This window comes from Filicampus tigris, chromosome 5 (genome assembly GCF_054856515.1).
Source record: "Filicampus tigris isolate MCC_2025a chromosome 5, RoL_Ftig_1.0, whole genome shotgun sequence".
In the NCBI taxonomy this organism is placed as follows: Eukaryota; Metazoa; Chordata; class Actinopteri; order Syngnathiformes; family Syngnathidae; genus Filicampus; species Filicampus tigris.
In genome coordinates, this window is record NC_141221.1 from 19,587,167 (window position 1) to 19,612,935 (window position 25,769).

Sequence of the window (25,769 nt, forward strand, 5' to 3'; positions counted from 1 at the left end):
TAGCCACTGGGATCAAGAGAGTGGCTTCCTACTGCCTCGGCACCAACCCGCAATCAACTCTACAAACTATATTTTGAAGACATTAACTCTGTTCATGCAGTTTTATGCTGTATATTCACCACTAGTTTACATTTGAGGATGGAAATATCAAAATACAGCTATTAAGAAACACTGCATGAAAATAGGACAAAATCAACAAGCTATACACTACAGTATACACAAAGACTACAAAGTAGAGCAGAATTAATAATTTTGGGGCATTTGTCATGTCAGCAAGGTGTCACTAAGATGCTTCTCTGCAAAGTTTACTCATAAATCATGTCTCCTCAAAACTCATTTACATTGAAGAGCGGTTTGGTGTGACTGAACCATCAATAGCGTCCATGAAATGTCAATATTCATTAAGACAACTTGTTGATGCAGAGAGCATTCCAGATACACATTTTATTTTGAAGTGAAAGCAAAACAGAACTCAAGTTCATTGATGCTCCAAAAAGCCCTAAAATGTACTCACAATGCATTTTTGCATTTTATACAAGCTTCTTACTTTTGGAACAGCTGTTCAATTAATTAAATTATTACCTTTAAATTCATTTCACTAAGATGATTGAATTATACCAGCAATAAAGGAGTGTGGTACTTGTGTCACGTGTATAATTTAGTCGGTAAGATGATCAAGTTTAAAGCTAAGAAAACAATATCAATATGTAGACAGTGCAGCAAAAGCTTATTAGCCCAATTTTTTTATTTCTAACTACAGTATTTAATTTTGTAGTATTTACTTTTGTATGTATTATGCATTATTATCTGCATTATGTTCGAATGATATAGCGCAGTCCAAAATATTTACTCGGCATTGGCAGCTCCACTCTTCCGTACTTAGTGTAGTGTTTGTTTGTTTGAATCTTGTTTTGGAGTTTCTTAATTAGTCTTCTGATTCTTCCTTTTTCCTGGTTTGCCTTTTCGTTGTTTTCTTCCCCTCTCTGCTTTCCTGCATGTGGGTTCTCAACCATAATAAATTGATGATTTAACAAGTACTGCAAATAATTCTAATATATATATATATATATATATATATATATATATATATATATATATATATATATATATATATATATATATATATATATATTAAGGATGAAGAAGCCACAAGCTGGGATAAATAAAGAATTCAGCCCCTCCATGAGCTGTCACTTTACCCTTGTGGAGCGGTTTGCATGTCCAAATGATCCTAGGAGCTAAGTTGTCTGCACCCATGGGGCCCGGCCGGGCTCAGTATTGCATCTCTGCTTTTTGTAGATAATGTGGTACTGTTGGCTTCTTCAAACCGTGATCTCCAACTCTCCCTGGAACAATTCGCAGCCAAGTGGGAAGTGGTTGGGATGAAAATCAGCACCTCTAAATCTGAGACCATGGTCCTCAGTCAGAAAAGGGTGGAGTGCCCTCTCCAGGTCGGGGATGAGATCCTGCCCCAAGTGGAAGAGTTCAAGTATCTTGGGGTCTTGTTCACGAGCGGGTGTAGGATGGAGCGTGAGATTAACAGGCGGATCAGATCTGCTGTTCCCGCGACCCTACCTCGGATAAGCGGAAGACAAGGGATGGATGGATGGATGGCAATCCTCAGAGAGAAGGAAAAATGGCCCCAAAGTTTTGTGAGCAGTATGGGGATGACGTCAGAGAAAGTTGATCAGATGTCTCATTCCATGATCTTCTGGTAATTGAACTTGGGTGGCGGTGGTGCGTGGACTGATTTGTGTTTTTTTGTGATTCTTTTCAGTCTTTGAGATGAGATCTGTTGATTAATGAGCAGATCTTCAAACCCCACAATTCTTAACACTAATCACGTCCTCCGCTAGTTTATTAAGGCGAGGCCTCAATTTACACTATTTTAAGTGGAATGATTTCATATCAGGGTAGAACCTACAATTCTAAAATGAAAGACAGACACACATTTTAACAGTTGGACACAACCTTTCCATTACTTCACCTACATGTACTGTAGCTCTACACACCAGTTCTCACTCATCTTCCCAAAATAATGCGGTTAACCTTTATTGTGAACTTTGACTGAAAATTGGGCAACCTTTCCACAATGTCTCTTTATTGCTTGAGACACTCACCATGGTGGATTTTGACACACCTGCTAATTTGAAGCTGCCAGTTCTTCCTGTTCATGAGATGATCATCTTGAACCCTAATTACCTCTCTTTTTCACGTGGTACCTTCTGCAATGGGCCACTATCTTGGCAAGTGCTATGTTAATCTTTTCATTACCTTACTCAACAGTAATGAGTAGTTCATGTCTCTTAGTGGCATGTACAGAGACAGGGCACTGTGTGCTACTCAATGGCAGGTTAAGCTATTTTATAAGGCGGCCTGGTCTCTTTATAGGCCCTGATACACCAAAACGACATTCACCAAAAGTTATAGACGCTTACCCCGTGGCATCTGGCCGGCTGTCGGCACCTCACGCTGGCAAAACACACCGCAACGACAGACAGCGACGCTGGCCATTAAAGTACCTTCTGCGCATACATAAGATGTAATACCCTTCCATACCATCGGCAGCGGTAGTCACCATTTCTCATGGTTAGAAAACTCCAACCGGAAAGATGTTGGTCGGGGGCTGATTATAACAACATAAACAATGCATTCGGCTCTATTCTTTGCTCACTATGAACTCCCACGCGAAGTAAACCATCACGTTCTTGACACGGTATTGTGAAATACTTACATTGTCAACCTTCGCTCTTGTACTTGTAAGAAGATTAAGGCAGCGAAGGCGTGCTCACTGTTTTTCCGCCTTTGTCACTTCACGTTAGTGCTCCGCGCACTGATTTGCTAGTTAACAGCCAATCAGAGTGACCAAATGTCACGACTGGCGACGCCGATTCAACATGCGTAAACGCCCCCAAGACGCTTACAGACGGGTTACGACACTACGATGGTGGCCACTACACCAATCAGCGGCGCTTAAAGACGCAACGACGCTTAACGACCTACGACGTCGGTTTGGTGTATTAGGGCCTTATGAGCTATGCACTGATTGCAGCTACTTAGATCTTATGAGCTGGACAGAGAACGTGATAGCAGGAAGGGAAGAGTTGAAAACTGGTTTGTCCTTGGAGGAGCACCAATTGGAAGAACTGGGAATACTGTAGAGAAAAAAGGGAGACTCATTAAAAGGAGATGTGTTGGCTTATTCGCAACCATCCTTACGACTTCAATGTGCTGTCATGCAGTGATGTATCACTCTGCATGGGGCTTCCATTTTCTTTATTCCCACTCTTACACATGTCTTACTTCTGACCAATTAAACACCCACTGGAATAAGTAGAGGTTTCGCATTGTACATTACGAAAAAAAGATGATGAAAGGTCATAGTAGCTTTGTGACATTGTCTGATTTGTGTTTGTCGAAAGCTCATAAGCAGCTATCGTCCATTCCCATTTTACCGTCCTTTTGCTTCTGTCTTGTATAATTCATCATCAAGGGATGGGACTGTTGATCAGAACTGAGAATATTTCATTTAATGCATGTTAGTTGACCATCATATTATATTTTATTGCATTTGTTCTTGAAAGGACAAGGAAAATGTTAAAATGTCATCAAGGGTTGTGAAGTATGTTTAACAGATTTATGGTACAGATGTGACCCCTTGCTCACAGATGTATATTAGCTCATGAATTAAATTCACCCTCAACAACGAAGGATTCGCATGCAAAAAGTATAGTTTGAAGCAATGGCAGGTTAATGAGCTCATTCCTGATAGACTTATTGCTGTGGCTCAGTTATGGCGCAGTCAGAAAGCAGCCTGCCCCTAAATTTGAGTTCACTGAGATAGCAGACGTAGAAATAGCAAAGGCGATGGACCGCTATTAGATTTGTTGTTATAGGATTGTCAACATGTAAACAGAAGGCCACTTCTGAACTAGGAATAAAAGTGAAAACAATCCATTGAGCTTTCTCTTTGTGTTTGTTTGTCCATCTATTTGTTAGCTAGCTGGCTATATCCTGGCGAATGGAGGACATATCAGAGGAGCCAATATAATTGTGGGGGTTGATGGCTCTATTGATACCATGGTGACTCACAATATAAATACATATATATATATATATATATATATATATATATATATATATATATATATATATATATATATATATAGATAGATAGATAGATAGATACATACATATACATACTGTACAGTATATACGTACATACATACATACATACATATATATATATATATATATATATATATATATATATATATATATATATATATATATATATATATATATATATATATATATATGTATATATATATATATATATATATATGTCATGTCATCTTCCAAACCGCTTATCCTATATAGGGTCGCGGGGAGTTGCTGGAGCCTATCCCAGCCGTCAATGGGCGAAGGCAGACTACACCCCGAACTGGTCGCCAGCCAGTCGCAGGGCACACATAGACACTGTCACTGAGCGGGAATCGATCCCACGCTGCCCGCACACAACTCAGGCGTGTGTACCACTACACTATCAGCGGACTTTATATATATATATATATATATATATATATATATATATATATATATATATATATATACATACTGTATATACATACATATATATTCATATATACACGCATGCTAACCTGAAGTTCTTTCAATTTGTGATAGAATTTACCATGCCCATGAGCGATGTCATTGCTCTAGCACAAGTAGTAAGTTCTGTCTCCACCATGTTTGCTCATTTACAGCAGGTGCAACCAGGATGGCCCGGTCAGAGTACAACTGCATTACTACGGACAAGGAGAAGCTAATCACGGCACCAGAATGGGTGGTGCTGCTATTTCTCATGCTGCCCATGTCACTCAGGCTGACACCATAAATCTCACTTATTTTCAGATCCAGCCAAGACACAGCAGAAATTACGGCCCAGAACACATTACCAGCAACTGCAGTGTGCTGAATGCTAAAAAAGAGATCCTTGATAAAGCAGACAGCCACTTCTCCCCAGATTGTAGGACACAAAGACACCTCTCTAATACTGTGAGGTGCATTGGCTGGGAAGAGCAACACAAACAAGGAAGCTTGGTACTCTGAATCTATATGCATTTGTATGCCCTGTCTCCAACAATCAGTACAGTTCTGTTCTGTTCTTTATAATGAACATTTGTCAATGTTTTCATTGTAATATAATAACCAATCAGTAGCAGACCACTTTTGGTACGTATTTTGGAATACCTACCACAATAGTAAAGCGCATAGTGGTGGGGGGTGAGTTTGACACGCAGAGAATCATAATTTGCATGCAGCAATGGGACTGAAATGGGCTAACACAGAACTCACCGTAAAATAATGCAGTGGATTACGACAGTGATCTGTTCTGCGATGCAATGGTAAACTATAATCTGTTATTGTGAGATGTACTTGGTTTACTGCCCAACTTTGAACTAGTCTCGTAGCAAAATTAGGTCATTACAGTGTGTCTACCTTCACAGGCGTCAGTGTTATTGCATATTCACTCGGAAAGCACTGACTGAGAAACCTTGCCAATGTGCATCATTAGTCCCCATTTTTGCAGTTAATTGTGCTGCCCATGTCTTTGTGTGTGGCCCATTGATGCATCACTTTGGGATTCCACTGAGGCTTATTAGTGCCCTGCTCTCAGCTTGCTCTCAGCCTGCTGGGTCATCTTCAGACGCAGTAATCTCACATTAGCCTCGCTTTTCACCACTTCTCAACCATTTACCAAATCATTTATAATAGACTACCCTCTGGAAATCCTTGCAGACACAGAATTAATTTAGAGAAACCCCTCCGTTTAAAGGAGAATTGACTCAAGGGAGCGTGGAAGGAAGGGTATAGCAAAGTACATCCTTCCATGTCGTATTAGAACTTTTATGCTCTATGCAGTCTTTGTGTAATGAAAATCTCTTAGTGGTTCCTTTTGTTATAAATTTGTACCTGTTGCCTCAGTAAATGATAATCTCAGTCCCATGCTATTTGGATTCTATTAAATTGATGCTTTAGAATGAGCTATTAGGAAAATGCAAACCAAAGCCACCATTTTTTCTTTACTGTATATTACCCTTCGTTGTCCCTATATGAAAAACATACGCCAAGAAACCAGTCAGCAGCTATCTGTGAAAGGCCAGCTCCTCCAGATGAGAGTCCTATCAAGTCAAAAGGATTGGGAACACAACAGGAAGTAGAAAGGTCACAAAATAACACAGGGTTCCTGGCAGTCATCACCGATTGAAATTGACACAAACACAAGGTAACACTGGACAAAAGTACTTTGACACTGCTTAGAGTCGTTCTGCCGTAACCCAAGTCTGTACATACTGTACTTTACAGTAATTGTAACCACCAGTGGATGGCCTCGGTCTTATTCTTCTACTTCCATAATATTCTTCCACCTTTCAGAAATGGTTTCACAAAAAGCCAAAGGAAAAAAGCACACACATACAGTAGATAGACATAGATTTAACCCTTTGATGCTTGCTAAACTGAAGTCTAGTAATGTGCACTTGATGGCTCGCATGGTGTGCTGATGGTATGATTTATATGTCCAAAATCTGAACATTTTGGGCGAGCCCCAAAATGTTATGAGCATTAGGTTTGAGATGTTTGAGAATTTAGGTTCCACTGTAATAATTGTCAATGTTACTAAGTCAGATTTTTATCGTGCCGGAAGATTCTCAATGGAAAATGAATGTCTTCAGAGCTGCCAACTCCTCAGTTATATAGCATGCCACCTAATTGAGGAGTAATTTCTCAGGGACTGAGTAGGTGTTCAGTGGGTGACTGCAGAGAGTAAATGTTACCACAAACATATCTTAATGAGCCCTCATTATCTTCTGTGACAACCCCAGTGTGTGAATGTGGCCATGTGTGATTAAAGGTTAAGACTTGTGTTCAGAGTGATGAAGCAGTGCTCGTAGCGTTTAAAGAACTGAGGCTGTCATTTGTGCTTTTAACAAACCCCAATTAAAACTGACAGGCTCATTAATCTCGCCATCTTCTTTGGAGTGCTTGTTCATCAAATTCAAAATTCTCTGTGTTGCCATTTGTGATTTTGAGAGCAGCACTTAACAACAAATCCAGCTTTGTAATAGCAACCTAGCCGCAGGGACAAGACAAAGACACTGTGAGGCCTCTGGGTCTTAGAGAAGATGGATGCTTTAGGGTATTAGTCTGCCTGAAAGCAGAATGATTACTGTACTCCAAAGGCCTGTGAGAAAAGAGGCTACAGTACATGGCAGAAGTGGCACGCACTTTGAATTCTCAAACTGGCACAGATTCCTCCTCACTTCTTTATCAGGCAATTATAAACATGCTGATGTACTTGCTAATAATGTCGTAGGAACTACTACCAGTTAGCATATACTTTTTTGGAATCAGATTTTATTGAATCTTTTTTTGGGCATTTTTTCTTTTTATTCCCCCAAACTCCAAAAACACCTACCAAATTGTTTTGTCAATTATAAATCAGTCTTGTTTGACAAGTTGGAAAAATGCTGCATCTTAACACATTGTTTTTCTCACGGTAAACACAAATACACTTCAAAATGATTTGGGTTTGAGGGTCTGTTCCTCCTCACAAGTCAACCACTGTTCAAGAAAGCTGTTCGAACTTTGATTTGTTCAGGTTTTAAATTCAAGTAACACACGATCACAGATAACTTAAGTGCAAAAATAGATTATACAATTAACAGTCTGTAGTAAAATGTGTGTTACATTTGAAACATGGTCTTTTTTGCCATGTTCCACTTTGACATATTACTTTCCATCAACCACCAAACTGTATTAATTAATAGAATTTCATTCCAATAACAAACCATGTCAGCATTATCCCAATTAGTGCATTACAGGACCCTTCACAATAAGATGTTTCTCCCTATAGAAAACATCTATTCAAGCTGGATCAAACCTCTTCACAGGAAACAGTCATTGGCTTTTATGACTCTATGACTGTTGTGTCTGAGTCACAGTAAAATGTTTAAACAAAGACATTAATTATGTAGCTACATACTTGTGCTAGTACTTGAGTCAAATCCAAACAAAATGTTATCATCCAATCTATAATCATATTGACCTAGCAGTCACCCTATCATGCTAAGAAAGTCTGTGAATTTTCTGGCTGAAGTTATGGTAGCAGGAGGAGAACGGCTGTTTATAATCATTGTCTTAAATGATGACGATGGTATGCACGAAATGCTCATATTCCTCAGTAGAACCTCACAAATCAAAACAATGCCGTTCTAACCCCAAATATCACCAGGAGATTAATTAGAGGTCACTTGGTTAACAAGCAACAGCATTCACTCTGCCTGTTCTGCGCCTCTCAATTCCTGATACTCTTTGATTCCAGACCTGACAAATGTGTTCTTATTACTGCGCTGACCATAGTTTGTTCTCCTTCCATAGGATACTGAGATTTTAAACACAGCAGTCCTGACCGGGAAGACTGTTGCTGTCCCTGTGAAGGTGGTAACCATCGGAATAGACGCTTCAGTTACTGATGTCTCTGAAGCAGTGGCGTGTCGCACCACAGATGAAGACGTGGTCAAGGTTAGTGATATCATATTCATTACTACCATAATAAAATATTAGTTTTCTGATGGAATAAAAGATTTATGAGACTTTTAGACGACCTTAGTGCCTCAAACATGATATATACTGTGCATTTAGTTTGGAAGATTGTTGTGTCGAATTTATGGGGCGCAATAGTGATCCGCCTTAACGCTAGCTATTTTGTCATTTGGGTTTATACTGATTCTGTCCTTTATGTTTGATACAGTTTTTTTCCCACATCAAATGCCAGATATGCAAAAATATGTTTTTTAATGTTTTTCTTTTTACCCCCTCCAATCAAATACAAGTCACCAAACCGAGGGACCAATGACTGTCTTAAAGGACTTGACTTGGAGTCACAGGTTCTAATACTGCTGCAAAACAAATATAGTGGAAATTCCAATGTCAGACAATCCTTTGTGAGTAGCATCGGTATTGATATAGTCGATACCGTGTTATTCTTAGAGATGACTATACCATGCAGTGTAATATCAGCTTGACGTCTATTAGTGAATGTATAGACATTGTTTTGAGATTTTTGCAAGTATGTTAGATAAGGAAAATGTAAGGTAACCTCTCAGTCCAATCATATGTTCACTTACCCATATTGCTGTTGATGCACTCAAAACACAGTGGTGAGCGTGCATTGGGCGGAACAATGCAAGGTCTTTTAGATGGTAGCCTGCTTCCTGAGCACGGTTGTGATACCTCTGAAGACCCCACTACAATGTTTCTAGAATGGAACATATTCTGTGTGAATAAGTGTAACCAAACAAAACCAGACAGGATACTAACCCAACTTACATTCAGTAACTTGTTACGATCAAACACAGCTCAGCAAGCATCATAAACAAATGTCTTCATTGTCTGACAAGTACCAATGATGATGCAAGAAAAAGAAAAAAAAACAAACAAACATTATTTGACATCAACAAATATGTTGTAGATGCACTGCTTTCTATGTTTAGCAAGTCTGTATAAATTCTTCTGAAAGTATAAACAAACACAAGGAAAGCACATGAAAGTGTGTTTGATATTGATTCACAGCTGACAGCTTGTTCCAGTTGTCTCATATTTTTAGAGGGCCTCTCAAACCTGGGTCAAAAGACTCAACAACACATCCCTTATAACTGAAGAAACTTTGTTTCTGTAGATTCCCACAAACTCCTGAATAATCTATGCGAAACAGTGCCGGGACCGTGTTTCCAGTGAGAGAAGTGGTTAAGAAGTTGCACAGTAGCATCTTGATGTGCCACCCTGCTGTGCAAAAAGCTCCTTCCACTTTAGTTGCCCTGTTTGAAACTGTCAGTCTCAGAATGGACAGCCTGATGAGGCAGATCAAGTTCAAGTAACGCCCTTTAAAAAGATATGATCGCACCAAGTCAAAAAGAAGGATATTTTGTCACTTGGATCCACTTCATCATGCCCGATATGGGAATTTTGATTGTTAAGGGGAGTTCCACAGGGAAATTAAACTGTCGGCAAAGATGTTGGAAAGGAAAAAGTCGCAGCTCCGCCTGTGGGATCTTGGGTCAGAGCATTCATCCTGCACGCTCATTGCTCTCAGTGAATGGAAACACATAGTGACGTTAAACCTGAATAATGAATCACTGTGCACATAAAATGATGCGCTCACATGTGGCCTTGTGATTATAGTGAATTTGAAAAAGAAAAGGTCAACCAAGGTCACATTTTCTTTCCTTTTAACCTCCGTAGAGTTTCGCCTTGCTTCCACAAATCTTGTCTGACGTGAAGACAATAATAATGCTCTGGCCTCATTATTTTGCACGAACATTCCTCTTTCCAAATTTATAGTTTTGGCAGCTCAAGGACCAACTGTATAAACTACTGCATCCAGCCTGTCCCTTGCATAAACAGCCTTACAGTATATCTAAAGGACAAGCGGAATGGTACTTGGGCGCTTCTGTCGAGTGCCTCAAAAGTCTCATATTTTACTTCATATCTTTTCATTGTTTGTTTTCATTAGTAGTTCGTGTGAGGCAAGCACAGGATCAGTAATCTGTGGATACAGCTGCACGGGTTATAAATGCATAGAGTGACAGCTGGTAATGTAATGGTTTTGAGCTGTTATATCTTCTAACAATGAACTCTCAATAGATCCCGACAGCACAAAGGAAGAACTTTTCACCTGAGTGATCAGAGTGTTCAGTTCATTTCTTCACTGTTTCCACTTTCCACTACTCCATTTCATACTTGTTTGAGAAGGCTCTCACTTTTGTTTAAGCAGACACTGTTTTGTTTTAGAAGAGTCACACTTGCCATGGACTCATTATTCTCTGACAACATTCAAGTGGAAGTCATCCCAAACATTTTCTTTGCAATAAGTTCTATGCGCCTCCACTAGTCAAAACACGGTATTCTGCTTAATATTGCGTTTGTGGAATATGAGCGACCAATCATGGCTCAGCTTCAGACAACAGGTGAGCCGTGATTGGTCGTTACCCGAGCTGGACTAATAATGGCAAATAATGACGACGAATGATGACGGACTTCTCGGTCCGCCGCTGGCGAATGATGGAAGTTCACTGACTCGCCCACCACTGCAAACAGCAAGGTTAATAATGCAAAGAAGGGTAAGAACTGTGAATAACAACAATAAAACAAAACATGAGTTTGTATTTACTCTATTAAGTATCTGTCTGTCAACCTTCATTCATGTCTGACTTTTGAAACAGGCCACTATAATGATGGCTAGTTTTTTAACCTACTAGAGACAATATATCCAATTTTCTGTTCTTACCTTACATTTTTGTTTGGTGAAGTGCCGTAAGATATTTCTAATATAAAATAGGTGTCTTGGCTCAATAAACTATGCAGTTCTTTGCCAGTAACGCTATGGAACATCCAGGCACTCTAGAAAATATTTTGGGGAAGTCAACCGCCCAAAATTCTTTGCAATAATATGTTCCATGTGCCTTCACTGGTCTAAACATAGCATTCTGATAAGTACCGCTTTTTTAATTTTGAAAATCTGGTCACCCTAAATTAGCATGCATTTACACAATTGGACGGTAGGATCCAAATTTCTACCTTTGAGCAAATTTATACCTACTATTGAATATACCGTCTGTACTGCGCACCCCTATTTTTTTTGGGGGGGGGGGGGTCGAGATCTGGGGGCTTCAGCATTAATTTCCTCCATGGTGTCCTCCAATGACAGCAAGTCGTGTTTAATGATTTACCTATCATAGTTTTGCCAACAGAGATGTTAGCATGTGACAAAGAGATTTATAAGTTTTAAGCCAACAATTTCTTCTCCTCATTGACTATTCTAAACTATGCTCTTGCAGTTATCATTAGAGGACGGTCAGTCCTAGTGAGAGTAGCAACAGAAGTGAACTTCCTCCATTTATATACTGTCTCACCATGGACTGATGAACATTATAGCTTTTAGACATACTTATGTGACCCTTTCCAGGTTCATGGAAATTAACAATTGTAATTGTCGATATTCTGAGCTCTTTTGGGTGAAGCATGGTTCACATCATGCAACGCTTCTTGAGAAAAAGAAAATTGGTGGTCTTTTTTGTTTTGTTTTGCTTTTAGGGCAGGGCAGCTTTAACCAACATATGCTATCTCATTACATTGATTGGACTCTAGCTGACACCTGACTCTGATTCAGACACAGAGAAGTCTGCACCGTGACTGTTTAGTGGTGTGTCCAGTAAAAACATGAAAACATGTAATTGTGCGGTATTAATTTGAACAGATTTTAGTTTATTGTTGTGACTTAGATGAAGACCATTTCAAATTTTATGACACATTCATACAGAAATATTTTTCTTGCAAATGTATGTTGGTTACCAGTCATAACTGAATTGTGAAAAGCGGTCTTCCATTTAAAAAAAAAAAAAAAAAAAAAAAAAGTGTTTAATTAGTATACAGAAGGGCCCGAGACTGATAGACATAGAGGCTATGAGTTTAATCTATACTGAAAGTGTGGAAAAAGTAGTTCAATCAACACATTTGTGCTGTTACATAACCATAACCACACACACACACACACACCTATGCGTGTGTTTAGTCTACTGTTATGACTTAGATGAAGACCATTATATATATATATATGTCGCAAAGACAGACTTTTACATGTTTTATTTGTGGACACCCGCACACACACCCGCATGCACACGCATGACTGAATATAATGAAGATAACTTTAAACTAATGAAAAATACACTCTATACATTGTTCATGTGGTAAATGACTATTGTAGCTGTCAATGTCTGGTTTTTGTTGCAATATCTACATAGGTGTAAAGAGGCTCATTTCCAGGAATTATCATACCAGTGTTGTAAAGATGTTTGCTCATAGTGTCAAAAGGCTAATGTATATTGGAAAACCCTTGTGCAATCATGTTAGCACAGCTGAAAATAGTTTAGCTTGTTCGAGAACCTCTAATACTGACCTTCCTTTGAGTAGCTTGACTATCTATAGCATCAAGTTTGTGCGGTTTATTCAAAGTTCAAAATGGCCAGAAAAAAAGAAATTTCATGTGAAACTCAACAGTCTCTTCTTGTTCTTAGAAATGAAGGCTATTATACATGTGAGAAATCACCAAGAAACTGAATATTTCCTACAACAGTGTGTACTACTCCCTTCAGAGAACAGCAAAAACAGGCTCTAACCAGAGTAGAAAGAGAAGTGGGAGGCCCCGCTGCACAACTCAGCAAGAAGATAAGTTCATTAGAGTCTCGAGTTTGAGAAATAGACGCCTCACAGGTCCTCAACTGGCAGCTTCATTAAATGGTACCCGCAAAACTGAAGTGTTAACATCGACAGTGAAGAGACGACTCCGGGATGCTGGCCTTCAGGGCAGAGAGGAAAAGAAAAAGTCATATCTGAGACTGGCCACTATAAGAAAAATATTAATATGGGCAAAAAAATATAGTCATTGGACAGAGGAAGATTGGGAAAAAGTGTTATGGGCAAATGCCAGACGGATCGAAGTTTGAGGTGTTCGGATCACATTGAAGAACATTTGTGAGATGTCGAACAACCGAAAAGATGCCAGAGGAGAGCCTGACGCTCTCTCTGACGCGAATGTGATGGTCTGGGGTTGCTTTGGTTCTGGTAAGGTGGGAGATTTGTTCCAGTTAAAAGGGATTTTGAATTACTCCATTTTGCAACGCCATGCCCTACCCTGTGGACAGTGCTTGATTGGAGCCAATTTCATCCTACAACAGGACAATCACCCAAAGCACACATCCAAATTGTGCAATACGTTTTAGAGAAGAAGCAGGCAGCTGGTATTCTTTCTGTAATGGAGTGGCCAGTGCAGTCACCAGGATCTCAACCCCATTGACCTACTGTGGGAGCAGCTTGACTGTATGGTACGCAAGAAGTGCCCATCCAGCCAATCCAATTTGTGGGAGTGGCTTCTAGAAGTTTGGGATGAAATTTCTCCAGATTATCTCAACAAATTAACAGCGAGAATTAGGGATGGCGATACCAGTGATTTTGGAGTTAATCCGATCCCAGACCTGAATCCTCCTGAAAACCTATTTCTTAATTTCTTAAATTTGACCCAATTGTGTGATTGCTTTTGTGCTAGAGAATTACATTTGATTTGTTCATTAATAAATATCCATCCATCTATCCATGGATGGGTTGAATGCTTTTGTCAACATCCATTATTTTCCCAAGAGGCCCCTGTTTTATTAATGCTATTCATTAACTCTGCCTCTTTTACTTCTTACTCATACTATTTACAATTGAGTAGCCATAGAACTGTAGTACTCTTACTGTGTGTATTATTAGCTGTGTAAAGGACTTGGCCATTTGCCATTGTGCTGTATGAAGAGGCTCTTATAACCACCATTTCCATGGACTGAACAACAGTACACCTAATGCATTGAAGAGAGCAGTGTTGTCAGTGTAGATGAGTCTGAGTGGTTAATTGCTTCTGTCAAGGCAAAGACAGCCTTAGCCCACCTTCATGCTGTCTGGTCCCGTTGTTTCATATCTGCCATGGATTGTCTCTGTCTGGTGAGTTGTTAATTTCCTGGGCTGGATCCAGAGACGGTCCTAATGTGCGCTGTAAGTATTCTCCCGTTAGCTGCCTAATGTGTCTGATTAATGTGCCAGTGGATCCTCCCAGACATTTACGGTTCTTTGTGAATTGGAATGGCAGAGACTGTCTAATTCACACTCTTCTCGGAGGATGAGTTATGGGTTAAAGGGGCAGCACCTATTTGTATAGCTCTAGCCTGACTCGGAGGTATATAAGCAGGAAGCTAAACACATGAAGTGTTATGCGTGTGTCAGCTGACATGTTTTTCACTATTTGTTTTCTGCTTAGATTATTGAGGCGGGAATAGATAGAAAAAATGCCACCAGGTCTACTGTGTTTGATCTCATATTTTTCCTCTGATCGACTTATTGCTCTCTTTGAAATAACTGTAAAGTTGCCCCATATTTTCTCCACTTGCTAATGACTGTCATCGCTGTTCCTAATAGTGCATTTAATGCCTTAGAAATTCATTTGAACAATGAGATCCTCTGATGCTGTGGAAGCTTTCTGTGGACCATGGTTTGTGCTGTAAGATCTGACCACAAAATTGTCAGCAAAAGCGTACTAGTACACTGTCAGTGGCACTTTAAATGATGGGAGGGGTGTGCCCACTCTTACTTAACATGAGCTTCAATCCAATTGGTTGATTCTGAACACAGCCACATTTCCAGGTGTTTGCGCATTTGTGCAACCGGTTGTTTAGTTTTACTTTGTTATGACTGGTTGTTACTGGATGTATCAGTTGCTAAGCAGTGCCACGTCAGTATGTCAAACCTTCTTCCGAGTGAGGATACAAACTCTCATCCAGTCCAGCTCTCTGTTGTTACTTTGTATTTTCGTTGATAAAGACTTTTTACTTTTCAACTTTCCATGTCATGTCTGCGTATTGGGGCGATAATTTTGACGTGTAATGTGTGTTGATGTGGACATAAGTAGAGACGGCCACATACATTTTGGTGACAAGTGTTGCAGTTTTCTCACTTATTAATTGTCAAGCAACGTGGGTTTTTCTTAAGCTTGTGTTGCGTTTTAGACTGTCCCATGTGCCAGTCCACCGCAGTGTCCTCTGCTTTCGTTATTTACAAAAACGTGCATTTTTGCAGCCATGTCATGCCACATTACATGCAGATTCATTGTGAAAAATGTGTGGGACTCTTGCACGCTAGCATTGACGTATTTGTCTTGTTAAGGCCTGCACACCTAACATTATTTTCTGTAAGGCTGTGACAGGCTGTTGTAAGACTGGTCGTCAGTCAAATAAAATCGCACCATGATTTCTTTATATTTTTATTGTCGTAGTGATAACTCAACATCAATATTTCACAGCACAAAAATAGCTACTATGATAAAATAAAATAGGGGATAGGTCTGGTGTGAACTAAAGCATCTATTGACTAAGTTCTCGATTTGGGGAGAGTGCCTTCTTTGTTTCAAGTGAACAACTTGCAGTTATCAAGTCAAGTGTCAGTTAATTAAGACAATTGATCATTTACTGTAGGTGATCATTCATATCACAGTATAGCCTGGCCAGTTGTTATTCAAGAATTATGTGACTCAACTTGAAAGGAGAGTCACAGAAAAGACATTATTAAGTGTAAGGTTCACTCAGCAGACTGAGTACAGTGAGCGAAAGAGCAGAACAATGAATTGTGATAAGAAGCAGGGGCCCCTTTGACATCTTTATCTGTTCAAAAAGTATCTCACGCTGGGAGCGTCCAATCTTCTCCATGACTGGCTGTAGCCGAGGGAGAGATGTTCAAAATCTTCATTGAATGACTCTCTTTGTCCATACCTATTAGATTGCAGTACTGGGTGGCATTCAGCTAACATGTTTCGGTTTTCCTGGAGCTCAGTAAATGGATGACACAGGTGTGTGCTCTGATTGACTGGCAACCAGTCCGTGCTGTTGTCTGCTTTTCACCCAAAGTAAACTGGGATAGACTGCAGGTCACCGCAGCCCTCAACAAAATAAGCAGTAAAGAAAAGGGATGGATAGATAGATGGATTGCCATTAGATGTGAATGTGAGTGTGAAGGGTTGTGTGTCTATATGTTCCCTGGTGTGACTGGGGACTAGTCTAGGGTGTGCCCCGGCTCAAGTCATCTGGAATAAATTCTATGTACTTGTGACACTGAATAAAGACAGACTTTATTATATATATATATATATATATATATATATATATATATATATATATATATATATATATATATATATATATAGAGAGAGAGAGAGAGAGAGAGAGAGAGAGAGAGAGAGAGAGAGAGAGAGAGAGAGAGAGAGAGAGAGAGAGAGAGAGAGAGAGAGAGCTTTTGCAGGTGATCCATGGTGTTGTGCTGAACTATCCAGGTTATTTTGGGCAAAACTAAGCAAATGAAGTGAATGCAAATAAGACAAAGAAACTGAGAATGATATTTGCAATTTTGGTGGTACATACTGACTCCTTATATGAGAAAGGGATCTAGTTTGAAGGATATGTGAACAGCTTTTGCCAATGAGCTGTATTGTTGCATAGAACTGTCAGACTGTTTGGCCAAATGATCACTTCATTAGCCCTACTAATCTAAACTTGATATTCTGAATAATATTGTGTTTGTGGAATACAAATTAAGCAGCAAAGTCCACCCGTTTTTAGCCATTTCAGGGGGCGGACATTTTGTCACTTGCTGTCGACCAAAAATGACATGACAGTTTCTCAGGGCTCAGGTAACAGCCAGTCACGGTTTAGCTTCAGAAAACAGGTGAGCCGTGTTTGGTTGTTACCAGAGCCCTTAGCAAATGTGATGTCATTTTTAGTCAACGGTGAATGACAAAATGGCCCAACCTGAGATGGCGAAAAATGGGTGGAATTACTCTTATTCCACAAGTTTAGACTTGTTGGGGTGCATAAAACATATTATTGTGAAGACAATTTGGTGGTTGATTTCCACTTTAAGAATGTTATTTCTGTTTCAAGAAATGAGCCAAACCAACAGGAAAAACCTGTCATTTAGACAGTGACAGACCACATTAATTGAACTTTTGTCATCTGGGGACATTGATGGATATCGCTGTGTGTCAGCTGCATAGCCATGATAGCCGAAGTTGGTCCATCCATCCATTATCGATACCGCTTATCCTCACAAGGGTCGCGGGGCGTGCTGGAGCCCATCCCAGCTGTCTTCTGGCAGTAGGCGGGGGACACCCTGAATCGGTAGCCAGCCAATCGCAGGGCACACCGTGACAAACATCCGCAGTCACAATCACACCTAGGGGCAATTTAGAGAGTCCAATCAATTTAGCATGCATGTTTTTGGAATGTGGGAGGAAACCGGAGTACCAGGAGAAAACCCACGCAGGCACGGGGAGAACATGCAAACTCCACACAGGGAGGCCGGAGCCAGGATCGTACCCACGACCTCTGAACTGTGAGGCGGATGTGCTAACCAGTCGACCACAGTGCCGCCCTACCAACGTTGATATTCTGAAGAATTTAAAAGAAGGGTAGCATATACAGACAACAGAACAAAAGGGGTTCCAACAACTGACCCTTGAGTTTCCGCACATGGCATGGCCATTTTATCAGGACAAGGACTGACATCTTTCCTGATTCAGTTGTTGATGTTGATTCAGTCTAATATCATTTAGTACTTTAACCCTCTCCATGCAGGCATTGCAGATTTGCAACAAGAAATTGCTAATCCCCTAATTAATACACATTCATATTATATGAGCCTTTTTTTAAACTCAGAAGTACAACTAAACTATTACTAAAACTTAATTTGAGCCTGAGAGGATTCATAAGAGCTGTTTCTGTACTATGATGAGGTCGGAAACCTGACTGAAATTTACTGAAAAGTCAGTTTTGCGTTCAAGAAATTACTGAGGTGATTAAAATACTACTACTACTACGAATAATAATAATAATATTTTTCAACAAACTTGGTTCAGAAGGGGAGGTTCGAGATGAGTCTATAATTTGCTAACAAGGAAGCATACAATGTGGCTTGACGGCAGCTACTTTCAAGGGTTTAGGAAAGTCGCCTGACTGAAAGTAAGCAAATGATTATTTGCTGTAACTCAGTCCACCACACTATAAAGTAAAGGTGGTTGGACGATGTTGGAAGCGCCGAGCCACCAAACATAAAGTTTGCTTCCCGATCACAGAGAGGTAGACAGATGTCTTGCCAAAGTGTGTTGATGAATGGCTGTTAATATACGGTATCTCACAGTAGAGGAACGGCCATCTAATTCAAGCCATAAAAGGTTGCCATTTGAGAGATCAATGAGGTTGATGGAGCGCCAGAAAACAAGCAATATTTGGTTTTGCCTCGTTGATTAATTACCTCTCGAAGAGTGCATGCTTTTTTTTGATACCCCATGAGGCTATTTGTGTTATTTGTTTGGACTGCTTACAAGGATTCTGGACATCCTTTAAACTCTGGTGCAAGTGAAAAAGAAGCCAAGATAGAGTTCAAAGACAATATGCCAAAGTGATAAAGAGTTGCATCTTTCTATAGCACAAAATTGGACTGGCTATTCTTTTTGTAAAGCAATTTATGAAACAGATGGCTTTGAGTTTGGTCATTCTATCAAGTGACAACTGCGCTCCTTTTACCAGTTCCCATCTGTTGGTACCTCTTTTAGCCATAAGCAGAACTTTAAAAGAAGAGTCTGTTTTTTCCTTGAGGATCAAAGATGTCCTTTGCTGACCTCTTTCTTCGTTTTTTTTTTCATACTAAGAGCGGAGCAGATTGAGGACCTTTCATCTTGTTCAAAGTAGCTCAGAAGTATGAAGTCTTACGATCAACTTGGAGGGTGGAATCACCACACTGTTCCGAGTATCCTTCACTGTAGTGCAAAAGCTGAACTTTATAACCATCACTCTTCTTCTATTCTACTCCTCTTCCTCTGCAGGTGTCAGAGAGGTGTGACTATGTTTTTGTGAATGGCAAAGAGATGAAGGGCAAAGTGAAGATGGCGGTGAACTTTACTTACGCCTACCTGAGTGCGCAGCTGGAGCTCAACGTGTGGATCCCTCGGCTTCCCCTCCAAATCGAAGTGTCTGACACAGAGCTGAGCCAGATCAAAGGGTGGCGCGTGCCTGTCATGGCCAGCAGTCCCAGGTAAAGTGTTGCATGATGCTCTTATTTACTGACACTTGTGGGCCTCCAACTTAAACAAACCTGATGTGGTGTGTTGTATATCTTACGGAATGAGCTACATGGGATTTGGTGTGCCACATCGCCTCTTTTTAGTATTTAACAGAGGTGGCAGTAAGGCTCAAGTCGTGACCTTCAAGTCTCAAGGAAGTCCCAAGTCACTGTGGAAAAAAATCAAGCAAGTCAAGTCGAGTTGCAACCAAATTTCAAGCATGTTGAGTCAAGTCATTACTTGGTTCAAGCAAGTCATAAGTCAAGTCAGACAAGCTTGCTCAGTCAAAGAAAATATTGAAGTGGTAACCACGTTTTTTTTGTTTTTTTTTTTACTAATATGGACACTAAACAGTTAGTTTACGCCTTTAAAATTTAGATGAACAAAAACTGAGATTATGATTGAATTTATTGCACTGAATTGTTTTGAAGTTGCAAGTCGATATGTATTCCCCTTCAGAAGCTCAGAAGTCTCTCTGTGCAGACCGGTACAAAATGGCTCCGGGCCATGGACCAGTGGTTCACAACCCATTAAGTCACTGAAGGCCCAGATCCAAAATGCACAGCACTGGATATTTGTCATTTGTGGAAAAAAAAATAGCTTAATTTCAGTAATAATTGCTCTTATCAGTGGTGTCATCTCTACTGTCGTTTGAATTATGGCAGGTGTGGATGAATGATGAGCACTGTCTCCTGCCACCTTCAGGCCCACTGACACTTCGAGGCTGATCAGAAAATGGCTGACCAGTGCAATACAACTTGTCATGCAGGCGCATGACACGCCGCTGGCCTGTCATTGCACCTCTCAGTCATCAGTTGGAAAGACATTATTAGAGCTGCGTCGAGGTCAGATCCCTCCCCCGCGGGCTCATCACCAGCAGCATCTGCCAACACCTCCACTCTAACACTGATGAATTGCATCAATTGATGGAAAAACTATGAACCTACCTCGCTCTAATTACATTTGCAAAACGTTGAACTTGGAGTCGTCCTGTGCACCAGTGTGCTAATTACGTGTGCCTCCCGCGAGTGACATAAGTAGGGGACAGCCCTGCAATGGACTGGCGACAAGTCCAGGGTGTTCCCTGGCACTCGCCCAAAGTCAGCAGGAATAGGCTTCAGCTCACCCATGACAATAATGAGGCCAAGCGGTATAGAAAATGGTTGGAGGGATGAAAGTAAAGGACTCCCAGAGGTGTGCTGGATGACTTTATCAATAGGGACAGCCGGGGTGTGTTGTAATTGTTGATGCCAACATCACAGCTTGTTTTCTATGTCCTTTGCCTGTCTTTGTTTATCAGGGGGTAACAGACATGACCTTTTAAAGTAGCACTCTGTCTCTTGGAGAGAAAGGCCAACGGTCCACTTTTCACAAGCCTAGACGGAAGTGAGCCAAGGAGCTCCGGTACTAATTCGAGGGAACTTCTTCAGCCAGACTGGCAAAGTTGCGGCTGCACTGAGGGAAAATAAGCGACGTCAGGCACATTAGCCGGATTGTTGCAAAAGCTGTCCTCTCTCAGTTTATGACTGGCACTGCGTGTATGCCTCACCCCTTCCCTCCCTAATCCTTGTCAAAATGGAGACAAGATAAGCCCTCACAAACCACAAACCAGTGTAGGAGTAGCACACAGGCATAACACTTCTTAATATTTTTTTATACTGGGCTTCTTTTCCCTCCTTCATACCAATTAAATAAACGGTACTTTCTTTTTCTATTCTACTTTAGATCTTCACGTCTGATTTGTCCCTCCAGTTCCATTTTTATCAAATTGAATTCAAACAAAATGACCTCCAACTGAATAACAATTGCCAAATAGAGATGCATTTGAGTGTAGAGAAATCCTCTTTCAGTCCACGTGCATTTCATCATATTATTGTAGCATATAAAATATAATACAATGTGCCAAAATGATTTCAAGGTGCAAATCCAACTACCGAACAAACAAAAAAAAAGAACAGATCACTTCAGCGACATATCCTCTGAAGTCAAAACTACATGGAAAAATAGTGCAAATTGAATTTGCTCAATTTCATTTTGTCAAGTGATTGCATGCAATAAGATCCTCTGGATTCAGATACAATTTAAAATTAGACTACTACTCTACTTCAAAATGTATTTGGATCCAGATGCTTTTATTTCCTGCAACCACTTGATGAAATAAAAGTGAGTACCACACACCATTTTTTTCCGTGTAAACAATGAGTAACCGGATTGGCCGTGGTTGAGTGCTATTTCTCTATTAGTTTAAAGATGGCAAATTGTTTCCCCCTTAGTTGACTCGTGATAATGTTGGTAGAATAAGTCAACATAAAGTAATCACAAATATTGTCTGTCTGTTTTACATAGTTAAATTTAGCGAGCCATTGTAATTCCGTTTTTTTGAAAGCCCTTTTCATTTAAAAAAACAAACATGATGTAATGAGAGGAGAAAAACAAATTACACCCCTGCCTCGAAATTAGGAACAGCATTCCTTTTTTGTGAGGAAAAAGACATAAAAGTCATGAGTAGGAGAATTAGCGTTCATGAATATGCAATAAACGTGTCATGCAAGGCTTGCTTAGAGACAACAGATCTGCTATTTTAAGCTGAAGCAACAAGCATTTCTAATTCAGTGTTGGAAATTGCAACCCTGAGACAACTCAAAAGTGTTTTGCAAAGAGGAAACAGCTGCTCGACAAACCAATTTACTGCACCAACACATCCACGCTCCATAGCAGAGGACCATGCATTTCTCCTTTGCTTCTTGTTCCAATGACACTATGCACTGAATCACATTTCAGAGCATAAAAATGTCTTGTTTTGCTTGAAAAGGTAATCAGTATTTGGCCTTCCTCTCCCACTCCAGGCAGCTTTGGGAGCAGCTGTTCAAACATGAGGTCAAATCGACTCATGTTTGAGCATTTGGTAAATTCAAAAGCATTTGATCTCTGTACTACACAGAAATTACCTCTATATTCATAAGGCGAATTGTCCTGCCTCTTTACTGGATCAGTTGATGCTCTTGTACCTTAACTCAGTCACTGCTAGACATTAGAAAATTGAAAAAAATATAAATAGGTTCCTGGGATTGAATGGCTGGACTGTGAAAAGACAAATAAATTCACCAAAGGCAGTGTATGAGTTTATGGACGTGAAATTATTCCTACTTCCATTATCCACAGTGGATGTCTGCCATTCAGTTGCACGTAGAATGTGTCCAGTGTATCTTTTAAGTCTTTAATTCCAAATCTCACAAAGTTCACCCCTTTGACTCACAGTGGATAATAACACACAAAAAAAGGCAATTTTTGGACATTGTTTTGTTTTTTTTCACTTTATCGTTATGTCAGTGCCTATATGGATACGCATGTGTAAATACTAATGAGACAAAGGATGAAATAATGACATAACTGAAAGTGGTGTAAATGTCTGTCCTCGTAAGCTCATGGCAAAGCAGTTTTGTGTTTGCAAGGGTCCACAAACATTACAAACCAAAGCTGAAGATCTGTGACTGCTGATATCCTACCAGATCATTTTTTTACTGAAGAAAAAAATAAAGGCCAGAAAATCAGTGAAGTTAAGAGGAGGTGAAAGAGAGATGCTGAGGAAGAACAATGCTATACACTGTTGCTATGCAGTGATCCTCCCACAGTTTTGAACACATTTCTTGATATTCATCATCCCGTTGTAAGTTTGCCTGCTGTGCGCATGAATATTTGTCACTTGTCATTAAAATGTGTCTACAAAGCAATGCAAAGAAGCAGGCTTATTTTTATTTTCCTCTGCTCCCTCCTAGTATCAAACACAATAATATTCTTGAATGCCATCACCGTATTTAAAAGCTTGTCGTAGTGAGTACAATTAATCACATTAGCATGTTGTTGTTAGCACCCAGCGCAAAACGTGAGATGGGTGCTAACATCAACACGCTAATGTGTGATGTTACACTCCAAAAATAGTTGGGACAAAAATAAGTATTTTGGGGTTAAATTTGACCCAATTTAACACCCCGTGTTAAAAAAGGACCGACTCGGACTAGGGTCACTTTGAACCAAAAAATTGGGTTATTCAGTTTTGACCCAACTTTTAGGGTTAAATGAACACAACAAATTGGATTATTCCATTTTGACCCAAATTTTAGGGTTAAATGAACACAACAAATTGGGTCAAAACAATGTAAATAATTGGGTTATTCCACTATTTTATTTATTTATAATGCCTAGGGTACTGCCCCTTCTCCAAAAATGTATTAATAACAACAAGTGAAAGTTTTTTAAAAAATGTGTATTTATCTTCAGGTATATTACTCCTGACGTTCACATAATTTCAGCAACAATAACAGTCGGGGATGATGTACATTTGGTCATAGCTGGGCACTCCGGACCGGCCAGAGGCCCATTTTTAGGGGTGACACATTTGAAGGTCTTGATTAAGCAAGGGCAGAAGTGGATTTTAGTCTGGCCCACTAACGGCGGCAGACCAATGCCTTTTTTTTTTTTTTTTTTTTTAACGATTCCAGCACTTGTCTTGTTCAACACAAAACATTACAATGTGTGAAGTACTTACCAAAACAGTGTGATAAATGAAGAAATCCAAATGTCAAAAGTGTCGTTGACTTGACCATGATGCTGCGTGTGTCAACATGAACAATATGTCGGTGGCTGTCATGGCTGCCAGTCATACTTACCGGTAATTAAAGTGTACATCTGGCACCTGTGTATGGGCCTGTAAGGTTGATTTTTGACCCAACATAAAACATTACTGGCATATAACCCAATATATAGTTAATTTGAACCAACAATTGGGTTGATTTATAAGAAATAACCCAGAATTTTGACCCAACACAAACAATCCAAAAATTGGGTTGATTAAATAACCCAACTGTGTGTAGCACCCATCCCAGGGCAAAACTTTGCTCAAGTAAAGTCTTGCTAAACCTGCCACGGACTTCAGATTCTGAGTCCTGTTTTGTGATTTCCAGGTCCACACGGGACAGTGAGGATGATGATGATGAAGACAGACGCGGACGAGGCTGCACCCTGCAGTACCAGCATGCCATGGTCAGAGTCCTGACTCATTTTGTTGCTGAATCTGCCGATCCCAGAAGCCAGACCAGCTACATGTTGGGCACCGATTGGCAGGTGGACATCACAGAGTTAGTGTGGGAATTTCTCAAGGTGGAGAACCCTCAGATCGGACAACTGCTGGACAGACGGATACTTATGGGACGTGGTGTGGGAATGACCACGATCCAGGTACGTCTTGTATTGGCATTAAATGAATAATAAAATAGTGTACATTCTAATATACAAATACAAATTCACTCATTGCAGTGGCATATTCATATGGAAAACGGTGGGCCACTCAATACTAGGATGGTTTCATTCCAGTGATTCTGCTTTCTTATAGCACTTACTGGCAGTCCTTGTCAAGGATGGGTACAGTTTATGGCTAAGATCAGTATTGTTCTGACTACTTCCCTGTACAGTGCTCAAGCAAGGTACTGTGCATGTCCATGCAATCTCTCCTCCCACTAGTTAGGAATAGTTGCCACCTTGCTCACAGGCCCAGTGTGAATGATGATGCTTGTTTTTCACCTCACATTTATCTTGATTTGGTAATATTCATTTTTCATTCATATTCATTTTGATAAATATACTACAGAGAGTTTGTGACTACGTTTACATGCATTCAATAACCGTTTTACAACCCGAATGTTGGCAGTATTTAAGTTTGAGCAAAAACCTGCATATCCTATTATTCTGGTTTTAAAAACTTAAAGTGGGAGGCAACCCTAACATTTTTTTCAAAAATCTGTTTTATGCAGGTCCAGTAGTTAAAACAAGATATTCTGATAAATGTTGCATTTGTGGACTAAGAGTTAATACTCCCATTTTTAGCTATCTCTGGGGGTGGCCATTTTATCACTTCTGTTGACTGAAAATGACATCACAATTGCTCAGGGCTCAGGTAACCACCAATCGCAGCTCACCTGCTCTCTGAAGCTGAGCCATGATTGGTCATTATTTGAGG

At 40.0% G+C, this 25,769-nt stretch overlaps 1 protein-coding gene across 1 annotated transcript in view; it reads left to right on the plus strand.

The window, feature by feature from the left end:
- Positions 1-25,769, plus strand: part of LOC147147692 (transmembrane protein 132C) — a 149,491-nt gene that overhangs the window by 115,747 nt on the left and 7,975 nt on the right. The window contains exons 5-7 of the mRNA XM_086031703.1: positions 8,443-8,586; positions 19,520-19,728; positions 24,718-24,991. Coding sequence (XP_085887829.1) covers positions 8,443-8,586; positions 19,520-19,728; positions 24,718-24,991 — 627 coding nt within the window. The remainder of the gene's footprint in view (positions 1-8,442; positions 8,587-19,519; positions 19,729-24,717; positions 24,992-25,769) is intronic.